This window comes from Sarcophilus harrisii, chromosome 2, assembly GCF_902635505.1.
Source record: "Sarcophilus harrisii chromosome 2, mSarHar1.11, whole genome shotgun sequence".
In the NCBI taxonomy this organism is placed as follows: domain Eukaryota; kingdom Metazoa; phylum Chordata; class Mammalia; order Dasyuromorphia; family Dasyuridae; genus Sarcophilus; species Sarcophilus harrisii.
In genome coordinates, this window is record NC_045427.1 from 624,465,160 (window position 1) to 624,485,245 (window position 20,086).

The 20,086-nt window shown below is 37.2% G+C and overlaps 1 protein-coding gene across 1 annotated transcript in view; it reads left to right on the top strand.

Moving 5' to 3' along the window:
* ALOX5 (arachidonate 5-lipoxygenase) overlaps positions 1-20,086 on the top strand; it is a 73,797-nt gene that overhangs the window by 11,530 nt on the left and 42,181 nt on the right. The window contains exons 2-4 of the mRNA XM_031956703.1: positions 3,138-3,336; positions 3,976-4,057; positions 10,082-10,204. Coding sequence (XP_031812563.1) covers positions 3,138-3,336; positions 3,976-4,057; positions 10,082-10,204 — 404 coding nt within the window. The remainder of the gene's footprint in view (positions 1-3,137; positions 3,337-3,975; positions 4,058-10,081; positions 10,205-20,086) is intronic.

Below are 20,086 nucleotides of genomic sequence, written 5' to 3' on the forward strand. Positions count from 1 at the left end.
TTCCAAATTTTCTCTCTCCCTTCTCCCCAACTCTTCCCTAGACAGCAAGTAATCTAATACATCTTAAACATATGCAATTCTTCTATACATATTTCCACATTTGTCATACTGCACAAGAAAAATTATATCAAAAAGGAGAAAACAATGAGAAAGAAAAAAACAAGCAAGCAGACAACAACAAAAGTGATAATATTATATTGTGATCCACCCTCAGTCCCCATAGTCCTCTCTCTGAGTGCAGATGACTCTCTCCATCCCAATTCTATTGAACTTGGCCTGAATCTCCTCATTGTTGAAAGGGCCAAGTCCATCAGAGTTGATCACTGCATAATCTTCTTTTTGCTGTGTACAATGTTCTCTTGGTTCTGTCCATTTCACTTAGCATCAGTTCTTGTAAGTCTCTCCAGGCCTCTCTAAAACTATCCTGCTGATCGTTTTTTATAGAAAAACAATATTCCATAACATTCATATATATATATCAGCCATTCCCCAATGATGGGCATCCATTCAGTTTCTTGCCACTACAAAAAGGGTTGCTACAAACATTTTTGCACATATGAATCTTTTTCCTGGTTTATTATCTCTTTGGGATATAGACCTAGTAGAGACACTGCTGGATCAAAGTATTTGTGCAGTTTGATAGTCCTTTGGGCATAGTTGCAAATTGCTCTCCAGAATGGTTGGATGTATTCACATTCCACCAACAGTGTCCAGTTTTCCCACATCCCCTCCAACATTCCTCATTATCTTTTCCCGTCATCTTAGCCAATCTGAGAGGTGTAAAGTGGTAGCTCAGAATTGTATATAGAGATACACACACACTCTATCTTGTACCCACCTCCACTCCTAGCAGACTAAACACTTCTCAAAGACAAAGATCATGTTTAGCTTTTAACTTTATATCCCATGTGCTTTGCACATATTAAGTGCTTAATGTGTCTTGTTGTACTGAGCTCCCTCTTCATATTTTGTGACTACTCATTTTGCAGAATTTCCCATATTCTTACAAATCTGTGCCAAGTACTTATGATTTTTAGATGTTAGACTTCTATCATAAATGTTTATTGCAGATTTCCCCCCTAGACTTTCTTTCTTCCTCATTCTGAAGACTTTGCTTTTTGGTTGTGCAAAAAAAAAAAGGTTTTTTCCTTAATCAATTCAAGTATTTATATCTTTATAATTTTTCTTAAACCATAAATTACTTTTCTTTTTCTTCAAAGTACTGGGAAATGTTTGAATACATTTTCGTCAGTGCTGTTTTAATGATTTAAAACATTGCATTATTGGTCCATTTGGAATTTATTGTGGTGTATGATGTACAAGGTATCTCTTTATATTTTTCACCAAATTGTGATCCATTTTTAATTGAATAATGTCCTGGTGTCCTGACCTACTCCCTTCTCTCCCCCACCCCCCAGCATATATCTTAAATATTTGTCGAACTCTTCCCAAAGCCAATTTATTATATATCTTAGTTATATATAACTAACATAATTAGTTATTATATAACTATAACATAATAGTGTTATTAATTAACTATAATAACATAATGTTAATATTGTTAACAATAATATAATTCAGCTCTGACTTTGTTTCCCATCAGTGATATTTACTGATGTTATACTGGGCCATGTGGGCCCATGTGTTAATAAATTCAAAGCTATTGTTTCTTTTACAGAAGTTACATTATGTCATTAACATTAACATTTTTACTGTCTTGTTGCACTGCCTTCCCCCAAGGCGGTTATTTTGAAAAAGCTGATGATTCAAACAACTGTGCTACTGTTCTGTTATTCCTGTATAGAAATCACATTGAGTCAATGCTTGGTTATGAATCATTTTTAAGTTCAGTGGAAGTTTTCCTTGTTGAACTTCTGAATACTTTTTGTGGGATCACAGATCTTACGCAACCTTGACCGAATCTCTACGAACAGCTGAAATTCTTGTGTCCGTTGTTAAAGTGATCATTGTTAGTATCATTATGAAATGATCGCTTATTAATGCCATTGTTAAGTGATATTAAATAATTTGAAAACATATGCTTAATCTAGTAAAGGTGATAATCTTAGGATGAAGTGTAATGGCTCTAGATTTCATGTCATATGATATATCCCTCATCTTGGGTGAAAGATCTTGAATAATTCAGATGGGCATTTTTTACGTTTTATGTTTTTTCCTTGGTTTATTTTAAAATATTTTCTCCATCATAGTTTGGGTATATAATAGTGGAATATCTAAATGAGCGGAATCCACCATCTAGCATATTCCATAAATCTGTAATATGTCTCTTAATTTTAATAATTCTGATAGTTTCCTGATATGCTTTTCTGAAATCATGTCAGATTATTTTTTTGTTTCATCCTTTTAAGAAATCACTATCTCTTAGTTTATTTACAAAGGTCTCATTTAGTTCTTTTATGTTTTAAAAAATTTATTGGGTAATTTTCACTTGTATTCATTACTGATCATTCTGCTGCCTATACTATTTTAACTTCCAATAGAACAATTCTATTTTATTCATGATTTTTATGTTGTCCATGGCTAATTTTAAATTATTTGAGTTTTATTATCCTCTTGTATACCCTTTAAAAATCTTTTTTCTCAATTCCATTTTTATCTAATTTAGACAGATTATTATTCACAATTATGGCATATGGTATTTTTCATCTCCATTGATGGTGGACATTGTTGGCGTTAAATTAATCTTTTCCTTCACTCTATGTCTTCCCTTCAATTTTATTTAATCCACAATATTTATTCATTGCTAGAAGTTCCCCCCCCCCTTCAATTTGCTATATCTTTTCCTTTTCTCTAAGTTTCCTTTGGCAACCTAATGCTGCCTTTTTAAAGGAAGATATTGGGAGTTTCAGGTTTTCCTATATCCTTACTCTATTATCTAGTCAGAAGTCAGAAACTTTTATTAAGCTTACCAAATGAAGAATAGGAAAGGTTAAAAATCAGGGAATTGAATAACCATGGGGACAGGGAGAGAATAGAGATTACAAATATACCATTTGTTCTTCTACAAAGTAAGACAATCTCAAATAATTTCTTAGTAATTACTTAATTGACCTGTTATAGAAACTTTTAAAATGTTTATTAGGTTAGAAGTTGGATTTGCCTTTTATTCCACACAGGTAGATTCTTATGACGTGACTGTGGATGAAGAACTTGGAGAGATCCTTCTGATCAAGATTGAAAAACGAAAATATTGGATCCACGATGACTGGTATCTTAAGTATATCACTTTGAAGACTCCCTATGGAGAATACATTGAGTTTCCCTGCTACCGCTGGTTCACTGGGGAGGGTGAAATTGTCCTCCGAGATGGGAGAGGTGAGTACCAGAAGACTTATTTTAAGGGCCTGGATTACAATGTAGATATGTGCTGAGGGATGCTGTACCTACCAGAGAACCAAGATCATAGGAAGCAAGAGATTTTAGGCATTTTGTCCAAGACCACCATTTTGAAAGCAAGGAGAGCCAGAGGAGCCAAATGACTAGCCCCAAAACATACAAATAGTCGATTAGTAGAGCAGGAATCTGAATTAAGGTCCTTGGACTCCAGGTTCTATTGCGTGAGGCCTTTGGTTCCCAGTAGCTCAGTGCCCTATGAATATGTATATCCTAGATCTAGTTGTTGTGTTTGTATCTGGGCTGAAAAAACACCTTTTGCTCTTCTGAGTCAGCATAGCTTCTCAAGATCATCAAAACCGTTTTTATTAGCTTCTTGGGCAGCTGGGAACAGGTCACTAAGTGAATATGAGACCCCAAGACTCTGCACCATGAGAGTCAATCTCTGAGCCTCTATTTCCTCAACTTTAAAATAAGGGATTTCCACCAGAGATCTCCAAGGACCCTCCCAACTCTAAGCTTGTGAACTTATGAATATTAGTGATCCAGAGAGAATCTGCCTAATTGAATGTGATTCCCTCTGGTTGCTTCAATACTTGTCTTCTCCATATTCTTTCACAGCAAAGTTGGCTCGAGATGACCAAATTCACATCCTCAAGCAGCACAGACGCAAAGAACTGGAAACACGGCAGAAACTCTATCGGTGAGTTATGGCATGGAAACAGTCTGATGGGGTGATCCCAGTTCTTGCTCATGCCCTCTCCAGACTGATTGCACATTACAGTCCGTTCTCTGTATGGGACATTTCAGCTCTTGGCCCCAGGCCTCGGTACTTACTCCCTTCTCGACTCCCCCTCGAAGCACTCCAAGCTTCCTTCAAAGCTCAGCTCAACTGTTGCCTTCTACAAGAAGCCTATCTTACTCTTCTCCTTCCTCCAGATCCCTGTATTATTGGCTGCCTCTCCTTATGAAATTATTTTCTTTCATATTTAATTTTCTGTGTATCTGTTATCTCCCTGAAGCTTCATGAGGACAGAGACGTCCATCTTTTAGTTTGGATCCTTCATATCTAAGTACTTGGCATAGGTAGGTGTTTAATAAATGCTGATTAAATTGGCTTCTGAATGTGAGCAGCTGTTCTGGTCATAAACATCCCTTTACAGAGTTTCTATGACTTTTTCTGCTTTCATGTTACCATGGAATGAGCTCAGTGGCTGGCTTGCTCTTTCCCCACTTCCCATCTCATGTCTTACCACTAGATAGATGAAAATGTGGGAGGAAAGAAAGGGATTCAACAGAACCACATAACTACCCTATTGGCCCCTGGGAAAGGAGGAGGTATCTTGACCTTGGGGCAGGGTAAGCACTCAATTCCTCAGACCTGCCTGCTGTAATCCCCCCAAGATGAGACCTGGCTAGAGAAAAAGATATTTCTCCCTGCAGCAGGAAATAGATCAGATTCATCCTTTTCCTAAGTTCTCTTTATCTTAGCTGAAATTAGAAATATTTAGCTCAGCTGTGAATAAGTGATTCCTTTATGGGCACAGCTTGCTATTAGAGCCCCAACAAGCTGTGTGGCAAACAGCTGTTGGGCCTGCTAAGGGGAAGTTGCCACTGGGAGAGGTTCCCAGAACTCTTTCTGAAGAGGGTGGGGAAAGACTGGTCTTCCATTACATGAGTTGGCTTTGATTCATCAGAATAACTATGGTATCCCAGGGAAAGATAAATATAGACAAATATGATTAAGAGACTGATCAATTGATTCAATCACAATGGGACATGAAGAGAAGACCAAGCCCAAATAAAGGTCGTCATAGTCTTGAGCAAATGCTCAATGGACTTCCATTTTCCTGAAAAAGAGTTTTCTAATAGAGCCAGAATTTACTCAAAGACTATGATGACCTTAATTTAGGCTTGGTCTTTTCTAAAAGAACCAGAATTTACTCAAAGACTATGATGACTTTAATTTAGGTTTGGTCTTCTCTTCATGTTCCACTGTGCTTGACTCAACTTTAACTCTACTGTGGCTACCCCTCAGGTGTTATATTTTTGTTTTTCTCTCTCCTCTGCACCTGTCACCTCATGTCATTGCTATTGTCCTAGTTAGATGAACAAAAAGAAATTGATAAAGTGGTGGGTTTCCAGAAGGGGCAATCCAACTGGGACTTGCTATGTAGAGATTGATGATATTTTAGATGAACAAGTAGAAAGTGGATAAGATGGTGGGTCTCTAGAAGGGATTACCCAGCTGGTAAAAAATCCTGGGACCTGCTAGGCAGAGACTGATGATATTTTTGATGAACAAGTAGAAATTGACAAGATGGTGGGTCTCCAGAAGAGGCCACCCAGCTGGTAAAGGACCTTAGGACCTGCTATGAGAGACTGATGATGTTTAGGCTGAAAAAGAGATGACTGAAGTAGGAATAGAATCATAAAGATGGAGGGAAATCTCAGAAGCTATTGGAAGAAAACCTTCTAGAGTATATATGACAACTTGTCATTCAGCTTTTGCCTTGGAACTTTCAGTGATGAGAAACCTTCTGTCTCCCACAGAAGTCCATTCCATTTTGGGGGTAGTTCTAATTGTTAGGAAGTTGTTTTCTCTCTTTTTTTTTTTTTTAACTGAAATCTAAATTTTTCTCTGTCACTTCTGCCCATTGGTCCAAGCTCTGCCCTCTAGAACCAAGAGCATATTTAATTATTGTTTCACGAATTCACAGATAGCTATAATGTCCTGACTCTACCATCTGCCTCACCCTAAGCACAGAGAGAAATCAACTGATATTTTCTTCAACTGATATTTTCTTCAACTGATTATATATATATATATATATATATATATATATATATATATACATACATACATACACACACAGCGGAAGAATGGGAAGATAAATGGATTTTGAGTCATATGAATGAGTATTAAATCCCGTCTCTACTATCTACCAGCTGTGTGACCATGTGGATATTATTTAATCTCCCAGTGTCCCAGGTAGCTCTGGCTGCATCAGTAGAAGATTTCCCCATAGCAATACACTTATCCTCCCACCAACAAATACCTTTTAAGGCCTATTTTAATCTATGATCTGATCCTATTATTAAATTTCCATAACACTTATAAGGTTAAATTTGTCTCCTTGAGTTGCAGTCACTCATCCCCTTATTTGCTGCTCACTCTCCATATTTCCACATTGCAGTCCTTGTGTGATTGTGTTTCAAATGAATTTCTGAGCCTCTTTCTTGCCGTTCACCTTCCTACATTTCCATGTCATGTTTTTGTCTCAGCCTGAGAATCTCTTTAAGTTGATACCTACCTGGGTGCCAAACATTCAGGTGTTACTCTGTACAAATCAAGAGATCACCATGATGTCATTGGTTCTCTGAAAGCAAAGGACAAACCACAATAACAATACCTCATATCATTTACTACCAAGACCCTACTACTCTTTAAGATGCAAGTATCACAGAATCATAAAATCTCAGAGATAGACTCAACCTAAAGGCCATCTTATCTATTTCAATCCATGCCCCTAAAACAAGCCTCTGCATAATATATCCGACGATTTCTAAGGTTTCCAAACAAGAGGAACCCATTACTTCCCAAATCAAGTCCACTTCCCTTTCACTGCTAGCCTTCAGTTGCCACCCATCCATCTAGTTTTGCTTTCTAGGACCAAGAAGAACAAGTCTTGACCATTTTCCCAATGGAAGTCCATCAAGTACCTGATAACCAATTATAAGCTCCTTGAGCTCTTTCTCAGATTAGACATCCCCAGTTCTTTCAACCAATTCTGCTCTGGCCTGAGGTGAACATGACTGCTCTCACCAAAACAACTTACCCCCAGGGCCTTCATTGCCTTTTGAAAATTTTTCTAACTTGGATTGAATCTCAGGCATCCACTTAAACACACAAAGAATTTTTCCCTTTTAGCCTCTCTCTATATATGTTAGTTACATCTTCCCTTGCATTTTCAAATGTCTTCTCAATTTTTTTTCTACTTTTGGTTGCTTCCTCTTTGGATTGTTTATCCATCATATCATGTTTCCTTCTTTCCATTTAGATTTTAATTAAGGAAGGCCTAAATTTTGCACTGTTAGCAAAAAAATTCTTTAAAAAATCCTTAGATATCTGGAAGTAAATATAGTGCTGTGAAGTGAAATAACAACTGGGGAGATTTGTGGTTTAAGGGAAGACTATTCATATAAGAAAGCCAAGACAGACAGACACAACTATTGATTTTTTAAATCAGACTTATGATTTTGTTGATAGAAGAAGCTCCCTCCCAGTAAGAAACTGCCTCTATTAATGCAAAGCAATACCTGCTCCTAAACTTCTAGTCTTGAGAGTTATCTGGAGTTAAGTGACTTAACAAGGTTTATACAGCTAATATGTATCAAAGGCAGGTTGTCTTTCTGACTCAAAAATTAGTTCTTTATCTATTATATCCTTCTCTGGCCATTTATTAACTCCATAACATTTTTCCCCTAATGTGTAAAAATGCAAACTCTTAGATGTTACAGCATACTCCAACAGAAAGAATATTAGCCTTGGAGTCTTGAGATCTGAATTCTAATTCTGACTCTGCCGATTACAATCTGTATCACCTTGGACAGTTCCCTTAGATTAGTCAAAAATACTGAGGATGTTCACCCTGAAGAGAAGATATGGTGGGGGGCGGGGGAACCTTCAAGTATTTGAAAGATTGTTTCACAGCATGCATAAGGATGAAATTTGTTCTTCTTGGCCATGGGGTATGTGGGACTAGGAGAGATGAGGGAGAAGAGAAGGTTTCAAGATGGTACACTTAAACTTGATATAGGAAGGAACTTCAATAATTAGAACTAGCCAAAACTAGAATGGGCTGCTTCAATAGAGAGTGAGTTCTTTATTACTGGAGGTCTTAAAATAAATACTGGATGACTTCTGGTCATAGAGGGGAGGCTTATTCAAATATGGATATTCATGGCTGCTGAAAACACTTTCAGGTCTGAGGTTCTATGGTTCTAGATGTATATTCTTGGCTCATGCCCTATGCACTATACTTGTGAGTAGAACTCAGCAAGGTTAGACAGTACAGAAAGCAAGGGGAACTTCCTTCCCTCAGTCAACTTCACTCTCGTAGGGGAGACATACTTCTTAAGGATGTGTGTAGTAAATATGAGGTTGAGGCACAAAAAGCTGTTGGAGAAGAGTGGTTGGGAATGGCTTCATGTAGGATGTGAACTTTGAGCCGATTCTTGAAAGAAACTAGAGATACTAAGAGGCAGAGATGAGACGGGAGCACATTTCAGGAAGCTTTTTGCAAGTAGCTTGACTGAAAAAGCAAAAAAAAAAAAAAAAAAAAAAAGACTAGATGGATATAGTTATAATCAAAGCGTGATAGTAGAGTTTAGGGAAGGTTTTGTTTTTATGGATAAGGAAGATGGGCACATTTGAAAGCAGTAGAGAAAAAAAATAAGTTTATAGGAAGAGAATGAATATTAGAGAGGATGTAATGATAGACATGGCATTATTCTGGAAAAGAAAAAAGGACTTAAAGGTACATGTAAATGGATAAGGACACAAGGACACATCTTACTGTCAGATGCTAGGGGAAAGGAAGAAATTAGAGGATGGTTTCAGGGGGTTTTGAGATAAGAGAGAAATCTTACACTGAATATCTTCACTTTTATCAAGAAAGAGGTGAGCACTTCAACCGAGGTGGGGTGAACTATGGCAAGATTAAAGAGAAAAAAAGTAGACTTGGAAAACCTTTTTTTGGAATGTGACTCAAGTAACCAAATTGGAAGGATTGCCTTGCTTTGGTGAGGGTCCAGATGATGGTAGTTAGCATGAATTATTAACATAACCAATTAACATTCAGTAGTAGATTCATAGGAACAGAGGAAATGAATAGTTTTGTGTGGGTTGAATTATGAACAAGGGATGAGCTGTGATTGTACAAAGGGCAAAGGGATTCTAAAATAGAGGACAAAAATAGAGCTGAGTTGGCTAACTGTAGAATCAAGATTGGAGAAGAGAAGAGTGAAGTCAGAACAGGGATAAGTTAAGTTGTTGAGAAACACTGAGGAGAAAAGGGATTGGAGATTGTCAGGGATCATCACTCCAACAATCAGGGTGAAGAATGGGTTTAGGAGGTGAGAGATCAGAGAGAGATGGAATAGGAAGCTATAGTCAGGGAGTAGAATATCAGTTTTAAATTTTAAAAATTAGTAAGAAGTTAATTAACAAAAATTGTGGGTGATAGTAAGATATAGAACACAATAATGATTTAGGTGTGATTGAAGAATTGTGATATTGGGGAATTTGAAAGAACACCAGTATGGATATTGAAGTCCCCTAAAATAAATGGTAGGAGTTGGGAAGAAAAAAAAAAAAAGCAGTGAGTCAAGTCCTTAACTTGAGAAAGGAGGGAAAATGGTCTTGGGACCAGTAGACAATCATCATCAAAACCTACATTAGGTAAGAATACTGTGATCAATATTGGTACTATCTAGAAAAACTAGAGAGGTAGGTTGGAGCCAGATAGTGAAGGGCTTTACATCCTAGATATTTGATCTTAGAAATAAGAGGGAGCCACTGAAGTTTATGGAGTAGTCAGACCTGGTCAAATCTGTGCGCTAAGAAAATCACTTTAGCACATGTCATTTCATTCTTTTCATTAATAGTTTCCCTTGAACTTCTCTACAATCTCTCAGTTTTGTTTTGTTTCTTTTTCCTTCTCAGGTGGATGGAGTGGAACCCTGGATTCCCCTTAAGCATCGATGCCAAATATCACAGTGATTTACCACGAGACATTCAGTTTGATAGTGAGAAAGGAGTGGACTTTGTTCTAAACTACTCCAAAGCGTAAGTCTCTGTGCCAAAGAGCTTGACAATAGCAACTCAGGCTGCAAATTCGGGGAAGAACCCATTTCTTTTTATTTATAAACAGTTGGCTTTTTGAAAGCCAGCTGAACTGGGCAATGGTCTTAGTCTTCAGGAAGAATGAATCCAGTAGATCAGTCCTTCAGAGAAAACTTATAGGCTGGTCTGTAAGAAAATAGGTACCTGAAACTATATCTTTAATATTCTCAACCATATTCACTTAGTATCTGTGGCTTGGTTAGCAAAGCTAAGCCTCCTTCAATCTGCCCTCAAAACAAACACATAAAAACAACCAAAAGGGGATTCTGGCCTCTGCCTTGAGGTAGCATGAGCTTATGAAACTGTGGCACCACATACCCACTTCAGTTTTGTACTAAACTGATTCTTTTGAGTATCAAAAAATGGTATTGATTTTTAGTCTTTACATCACCTGTTTTCCAATTTGTTACTTTTTCTTTCCCCTCTCTGGAATAAAAAACAAGGAATAAAGGAATTAAAAAAAAAAGAGGAATGAAAGCAAGGAATGAAAAAGACAAGATATAAGGCAACAAGCATTTACTAAACAGTTATCTATGTGTTAGGCACTGGGCTAAGCTCTAGAAATACAAATACAAACAAAAAAGAAAGTTCCTGTCCTCAAAAAGCTTTCAATCTGATGGGAGAAGACAAACATACAAAAAGGAACTGAACAGCTCAGAGGATAAGACAGAAAAAGGTATTTGTTTTAGGGAAATGGTGTCAAAGTCTGGGAAATAGCACAGCAGGGAGAGGAATGAAGTATGGATGTTCTGGGCCCATGAAAACCCCAAAAGGACTTCACCAATGGGAGAAAAGCAGAAGGATGTTCTAGGATAAAAAGGTTCCAGATATTGGAAAAACATCTACAGGGAGAAGGAAACCGAGACACAGTGGTGAAGATCACAGAGCAGGGGCAGGAAGGAAGGGACAAAACATCAAAAAAAAAAAACAAAACTCATCAATGTATCACCAAATTCAACATTAAATTTAGTGATTTCCATATCCATAGTCTTCTACTTCTGCAAAGAAAAAGTGGGAGCATTCTTCTGTCCGTCTTTGATTTGGGATCAAGCTTGGTCATTATAAGTTGGTGGCAATCCATTTCTGTGGTTTTACTGTTGTTCTTTCCAGTAGTCATGGTATACATTATGTTCCTGGTTCTGCTTATGTTACTCTGCATCAGTTCATATAATCTGTAGGATATTGTACATGATTAGTTAGGCAAGGTTGCCCCCCTTAAGTCTTTTTATTGTTAATATATTCATCTATCTATATATTTATATAGATAGATGATAAATAGATGGGTGGATGATAGATATATGGATGAATGGATAGATGGATACATACATGGACGGATAGATACATAGATAGGTACATAGATAGATATGGACAGATGGATGGATGTATAGACAGACAGATAGAAGTCACTTGCAACTATACCATAATCCTTCTGAACTCTCAAAATCGACCAAAAAAAATCAACCATGACTAACATCACATCACAACAGTTCCCACCTAGCAACTAGGGAAGAGATGTCCATAGCATCCACCCATGACATGTGATCTATTTAGCCACTGGAGTAGTTCCCTTCTGATCCTTCTCCTAGAGTGGCAGCCTCATAAGCCCTGGAGATGGAATTCTCCCTTCCCTTTCCCACCAGGCTATGTCCAGGTGAAAGTTAGAAAAAAAATTAGTCTCTCAACCTCCACTAAGCCACACTTGCCCTGAGCTTGCCCCAGGAGGCCCTATCACCTGGAACACATGGTGCCTTGCTGGGAATTCTTCTACTTGGCCACTTCTGGACAGGATTTCCAAATCCATGCTTATATCTCTTAGCTCTGGATCTATGTTCCAAGGTCCCAGGGCTCAGCTCATACACATAATGACCATGTAATAATTCATAGTATAGTATAGGGCACTGAACATGGAATAGGAAAGAAATGGGTTTAAATCCCATCACATACTTACTAGCGAGGTGATCCTTGGCAAATCACTTGGCTTGTCTCAGTCCCAGTTTCTTCATCTGTAATAATATCTTGCATAACACTAAGATTTGCTATGTGCTTTATGTATGTTATTTCATTTGATCCTCACAACAATCCTAGGAGGCAGGTTCTGTTGGTAATTCCCATTTTACAGATGGGGAAACCGAGACTGAAAGATTAAAAGATTACCTAGAGTCTCACAATTAGTCTGAGGCAAGATTTTATCTTAAGTCTTGACTCCCTGTCTAGCTCTCTCTAAATTGTCACCAAGCTACAGTTCTCTCTTCCATATCGTGACTTTTCCCATTGTGGTTTTGATATATGGCAAGTTGGCATAAGAAATTAAATGGGAATGTGGGGGGAGTTTTATGGTAAGCCACAGATGATACAGGCCAGAAGATGACACAAAACATTAAAAAATATATGTATATCATCGTAGAATATCAACATTTTGTCTTTTGATACCATAAATATACATAATTTCTTTTTTTAAAGTTAAAATAAATAAAAAGCTAAAATTTGTCAAAAGAAAGTAAAAGCCAGCAGACAACAAACAGACAAAGAAAGGCTAGAAATGTAAAGATAAACTAAAAAGTATAGTAAGTCATAAATGCACAAAACATATGTACTGTTGTGTGTAATATTACCTTTTAGTATGTATTTTAATGTTTATAACATAAATGAACAGCTACACAATTTTTTATTAAAATAATTTGTAGCAAAAAAAAAAAAAAACTTTAGTTCTATGCACTGATTTGGGAATGCAAGGCGTGTTTATGGCCATCTCTCATGTGACATCTTGTAATTATCTCGCGATGATCTTTACATCTTGGGTTTCTCCCATTTGGAACACAATATGTAACTTTGCTTTACCTTTGGTAGACCTTTTCTTCTCTTCTTGTGAGAGGATAATGGTGACTCAAGGAGACTGAGAGGTAGTTGCTGTTCTCTGACCTCCCTCAGAAGCCGTTGCATTGTCTGACCTCTTTCCTCCTCCTTCTGCCTCCAATTTATTTTCCCAGTCCACAAGCAACACCTGTGTGAAGGCTGCTTTGCAACGCCTTCAGATGTTCACAGCTGTAGAGGCTCTCGGAGAATTGATCTGCCCCTTCACTTAGGCATGGTCCTTAACATTCTCCTATCTTGTGTCATTTAAATATCATAAACTCTATTAAAATTATGGGTCCCAAGAGTAGTATTCCTGGTGATTCAGAAAGTGTACTTTTTCATGTAGTATTTTTACTTAACATTAACCTATTCTATAACTCTTAAGATATCCAAAAAAGGGGAAAGGACCTATCTGTACAAAAATATTTATAGCAGCTCCTTGTGGTAGCTAAGAATTGGAAATCAAAGGTATGCTCACCAATCTGGAGACTGCTGAACACGTTCCGGCCTATGATTGTGATGGGATATTATTTTTATAAGAAATGACACACCAGCCCTGAAGTCAGGACCACTTGAGTTCAAATCTGGTGTCAGATATTTAAAATTTTCTGGCTGTGTGATCCTAGGCAAGTAACTTAGTTGCCTCAGAGAAAGAAAGAGAGAGAGAGAGAGAGAGAGAGAGAGAGAGAGGGAGGGAGGAAGGAAGAAAAGAAGGAAGGAAGGAAGGAAGGAAAGAAGGAAGGAAGGAAGGAAGGAAGGAAGGAAGGAAGAAAGGAAAAGAAAGAAAGGAAAAGAAAGAAAGAAAGAAATGACAAATAGGATGATTTCAGGAAAACCTGGAAAAGTTTCCATGAACTGATGCATAGTGAAATGAATAGACCAAGGATAATGTTGTACAGTAACAGCAATATTGTTTGACGAAGAGCTCTGAGTAACTTAGTTATTCTCAGTAATACAATAACCTAAAATAATCCCAAAGAACTAATGATGAACCATATATGTGCTATATGCATCCAGACAAAAAACTGATATTGACTGAATATTGACTGATTGATTGATTGAATTGACTCAAGCATACCATTTTTTACTTTCTTCATTTCTTTTTCTTTTATTCAAGTCTTTTGCACAAAATGACTAATATGGAAATGTTTTACATAATTGTAAAGAAAAAATTGGCTTACATATAGCCTATGACCAAAATCCAAATTTTACAGTAAGGTACTGTAAACATCCCATAAAAGAAAAAATTCAGACTTCCGTGGTATGAGGGGGAGAACAAAAACTTTTACATGAATTTTCTAGATTGAGAGTACCAGCACCCCTAAATCACCCCCTATACACAATGTGGAAGGGAGTACTTTTTTTGAGTTTATGGAAATCTTTGTATTCTCTTTTTTTAATTTTTAAAGTTTTTTTTCAAAATATATGCACGGATAATTTGACAACATTGACCCCCTTGTGTCTTCGGATTTTCTCCTTCTTCCCCCCACCCTCTCCTCTAGATGACAAGCAATCCAATATATGTTCAACATATTAAAATATATGATAACTGTACTTCTTGCTGTAAAATGAGTGGCTTAGACTAGATAATCTCTAAGGTCCCTTCTAGTGCTAAATTGATAATTTATCTTTGATAATCCTTATTCTATGATCACTAATAGGATGACAGGCATTCAGAGCAGGCAATATGGCACAGTAAATAGGGAACTGGACTTGGAGTTGGAAAGATCTGAGTTCCAATTCAATCTCAGCCCTTATTAAGCTGTGGGATGTCCTTTCACTTCTTTCTGCCTCAGTTTCCCCTTCTGTATAATAAGAAGAATAACAGTACTTGTCTCCCAGGGATGTATGTTGTGAGGATCAAAGCAGATCATGCATGCAAAGTGCTTTGTAAACCCTCCAAACTATCTAATTGTTCACTCTTGTTATTATCGTCTCAATGTGGGAGTCATTAAACTGATCACACTTCTTGTAACAGCTTTCACATAGACAACTCAGTTGAACAAAATATTATTAAAAATCTATCTGTCACTATATTGGTAGAGCACTTTAAAATTGACAAAATTCTGTCACCACAACAACCTTGTAGGGCAGATAAATAGTGAAAATATTACCTTCATTTTACAGAATAGGAAACTGAGTCTGGGATCGGGGAACTTGTCTAAGGTCATGTAGGTAATAGTTGACAGAACCAGGGTATGAGGTTAAGCCTTTTGTGCACAAATGGCTGTGCCAGGAACCCAAGAGAATATGAAAAGATTTCTAAGGTCTTGTTCTTCAAGAACTTATACTCTAGTACAGAGATAGCAGACCAAGAGTTGGGAGGATGTTGTCAGTTATCCCTACACTGATCCAAGATAGAGCATAAGGCACAGGTGCTGACCAAGTGTGCTCTGAGCAAGGACGATTTATTTCCAGCTGTGGGAGATGCAATCCAAGCTGGGTCTTTAAGGGGAGAGAAAAAAAGGAAGCCAAGGATAGACCGGCGACAGAAAGAGGAAGGGAATGGAGATCGGCACTTTGTAAATGTTGAATTTGTCAGCAACATCTGTTTGCTTGGAATCCTGAGATGACTTTTCCGTGTTTAAAGAAGTTGACTAGAATCCTCATGGCATGGCAGAAGTATCCTGCATAAAGCAGGATAAATGGGGCTGGGCCATCAAATGAATCATGGGATGAGAGAGAAATTTAGAACTGAATAACCACCAACAGATGAAAATATTCCAATACACAAAGGAGAAAGACATTTGTGTAAGACTGGGAACTGCTGTTGTATAGAGTTAATTTTCTTTAAGTATGTAAAATTTAGCAAGATGGTAACAAAATTGCTCTGATTATCTTGCTTTCTGACTTGCTTTTGATTTTAAGAGCAATCTAAAAATAAATTTCTTTTATGCCTTTTGTTTTCACATTACACACATTTCCCAATTCTACCTCATCCACATCTTCCTCACAGCAAGGAAGAGAATTATAACAATTTTAAAAAATAACAATTCACCAAAAGTAAACAATATGTCAAAAAGTCTTCTGTGTTCCTCAGCCATAATCTTCTACACTGCAAAGAAGCAGAAAGCCCCTGCAAATCTCTTCTGGCCCTTGTTATTTAGTCACAATATTTCTACAGCTTTCAGTTTAACATATTTTATTGTTGTTTTCATTTCTATAGTCATGGTCATTGTGTGGATTGTTGATGATTAATTTCACTTTCACATTTCCCTTAAGTCTTCCCATGTTTTTTCTGTATTCATAATGTTTACATTCTTACAGCCCAATAATATTTGATTTATAATGTTTGATGTATTACAACTTGTTCAGCCATTCGCCAACTGAAGAGCATCCACTTTGGTGGGGAAGGGGGGTGGGGGTAGTTCTTTGTTGCCAGAAAAGGTGCTGCTATGAATGAATATTTGGATGTATATGAGATCTTTCATAAGTTTCAAATTGCTTTTCAAAATGATTCGACCAGCTCATATATCCATCAAGAGAACATTAATAGGGGCAGCTAGGTGGTGAGTGGGTAGAGCACCAGACCTGAAATCAGAAGCACCTGAGTTCAAATCTGCCCTCAGACATTTAACACTTCCTAGCTGTGTGATCCTGGGCAAGTCATTTAACCCCAATTGCCTCAGCAGAAAATAAAAAGAATCCTTTCCTCTAGCTGCCTTCTTTCCTTGATCTCAGTGCCAGATGACTTAAAAATTATTTTAATGATCCACTTGCTGACCAAATATAGCTTAGACCCCTCACCCTTACATTCAAGGCCCTCAGAGAGAGACAACATGATACTAAGGAAAGAGTTTTGATCTGAAATTAGGGGATCTGGGTTTAAATCTGGCCTCTTTGACTTTTTACCTGGGTGACTTTCTCGTGTATAAATGGAGAGGATTAGACTAGATGAATCCTAAAGTCCTTTTTAGTTCTAAATCTATATTTCTATGTTCAATCTGTTTACATTCAAATTGGGGAGATGTGTGTGTTTCCTCAGTATATTATCAGCATCAAGTCTCATAGAAGGACTTGAATTTGCCAGAGGGTTTGAGACTAGTTTTTTATGTTTTGACAATCTTAAAAGAATGAAAAAGGATAAGAAAAAAAGTATATTAGGAAGGGGAGAAGAAAGAGGAAAGATTGGTAAAATTAAATCACACAATTAGGGTGTACAACTGGTCAAAAATGGGAAGAATATACACCCAAAGTTAGGTACAGAAATACATTTTACTCAACAGGAAAACAAAAAGGGAAAGTAGAAAGAAGAGAATAAGAGAGAGGGTAGGTTAAGGAGAGGGTGGGATTACTCCTAAGCAAATAAAAATCTAACTAGAGTGAAGATTTCAAAGAGGTACTTTAAGAAAAAAAAGAATAGAGACCTGTTATTTGACTCTGGAGCAAAGAAAAAGTATAAGCGAACAGGATAGAGGAAAATATATAGTTAATTTTCATAATTGTGAATGTGAATGGGATGAACGCGCTCATGAAATTGAATAGCAGAATGCAATAAAATATGTTGTTTAGAAAAAATACAAACAGAAAAATGCACACAAAGGTAAAATAAAGGACTGGAATAAAATTCTGTATTAATTGAAGTATAAAACAAAAGGCAGGTAGCAGTAATAATTTTAAACAAGACAATAGCAAAAATAGTCTTAAAGCAACAAGACTACATTTTTTTCTGAAACCATAGACAATGAATTAATATTAATACTAACCATATATGCACTGAGTGGTTTAGTACCCAATTACTTAAAAAAAACATTAAATGAGTTTCAGGGAAAAAACAACAAAGGTATGGTAGAGAGGGACTTCAATATATTCCCTCTGAGACCCAGATAAATTTAACTAAAAAACAAACAAAAAGCAAAAGAGAACCTAAATAGAATTTTATAAAAATTAGATATGATAAACCTCTGGAGAATAATAAATCAGAATTTAAAGGAGTATGAGTATAAAAATTTTTCAGCTGTACCTGACAATATCCCAAAAATTGGCCGTAAAAACCACAGCTAAGTGAAGAAAAGCAGAGATAGTAAATATATTTATTATAGATCACTATGCAACAAAAATATACTTACTAAAGGGTCACTGATGAAATAATTAAAAATGATTGGGGACCAAATAATTTAATTCTAAAGAATGGATGAGTCAAAGAGCAAATCATAGAAACAATAATTTCATTTAAAAAGTGACAACTGTGAGATAACATACAGAAACTTCCAGCCAGATTAGTCTTCATGGTAAAAATTTATAACTCTAACATTTTCATCAATCAAAGAGTGAAAGAACAGGTCAACAAATTGACTGTGCAGTTAAAGTTAATCTAGAAAATGAACAAATTAAACCGTTTTCCAATTAGATACCAAAAGAGATATCCTGAAATTCAAGGAGATAAATAAAAAAATCTGTCGAATTAATAAATAAAATTAGGTGGTGGTTTGTTGGGAGTGAGGAAGAAATTACCCAAAAGACAATTTGATTTTTTTTTAAAAAAGATTTATAGAGGAGAGAAGGGAAGGTGATCAAGGACAGACTTCCGCCGGAAAGGATAAGTAAAGAGAAAAATACAAGGAGCTTAGTAGGTAGTTGTTGGATTTACCAAAAATATCTGGTTGCTAGTATTAAGTTAAACTTGGTATTGTTTAGTCAAACTTCACGTTGATGTGTTTGGGACTACAACTTTTTCTTTTCTTTGTTGCTCAGGCAACTGGGGTTAAGTGACTTACCCAGGGTCACACAGCTAGGAAATGTTAAGTGTCTGAGACCAGATTTGAACCCAGGTCCTCCTGACTTCAGGGCCAGTGCTCTATCCACTGCACCTCCTAATTGCCCCCAACTACAACTTTTTAATAGAGATATCTAAAGTAGTTATGATATAGTAAAATTGGAGCCCAGGTGTCCTGATTGGTGATACTGACCTATATTTGGCCAGCCTTGGACCCAATCATGCTCTTTTATCCTGGCCCTTTCCTATTCCACTTTCACTTTGTGCTCTGGGAACTATAATCAGACCAGTAGTATGACATTTGCATTCTTCCTGGAAAGAATTTGTCAATGGATTGCCCCATGGCTCCACCACCACCACCACCACCCCCCGTCTCTGTGGCTCCCTAGACCAAAGTCCCCCTCTTTGGCTACAATCCCATACATGTGTTGCCTTTCCTCTATCTTGCTTTTGTATTTGTATGCATTAAAATCTACAAAAATGCTTTTTCATTCACTTAACCACTCATTCATTCATAGAGCACAGAACTAGTTGAAGGCATATTATCACTGGCAGAAAGCGAATGACACGCCATATGTACGTGGAATGTACCCTCACGTATGCTTTGGCATCTGGAGACACAGCCATGGGTGTTGTGGATGCTCATTTCACTCTGGGAGTATATTGCAGGGGTGCCACGGTGCCATATGTCTCACTAGCTTTGCCAGTTGCATCGCCGATGGATCCAGCCCTAAGGTATTCTATCTGGTGGAGGACAGTGTTGGACACAGTGGAGGAACAGGAAAGCTCTTCTAAGTGGCCGCTGAAGGCTTTATGGAACGTAAGCTTCTTAAGAGAAGAGCTGTTGAAGATTTTTATCCTCAGTACATAATAAGTGTTTACTAATTGGTTGGTTATTTTAAAATCAACTCTCAACGGGCAGCATTAATGGGCTCCTTGGGCCACATCTCACAATGTGTCATTTTAGTTCCTATAGCTGCGGCGGAACTGAGCTCATGACCAGAGGTTCCTGTTTTTTAGGCTCATGCTGATCTCTCTGATTTGGAACCCCAGTATCCTCCACCCTCACTGTCTGCAAGGACAGTGGGATGTGGTTTTATGATCTCTGCATTTTGGGCTTTTTGTTTTCAGAGGTTGGTGTTTTGTTCCCAAGTGATGAGGCCAGGAATCGAAAACATCCCCTTCCTTATGTGGGGTGGTTTGTACCACAGAGAAGGTCACAGAATCACAGAGTCTGAAAGCCTGGAGTAGGGAGT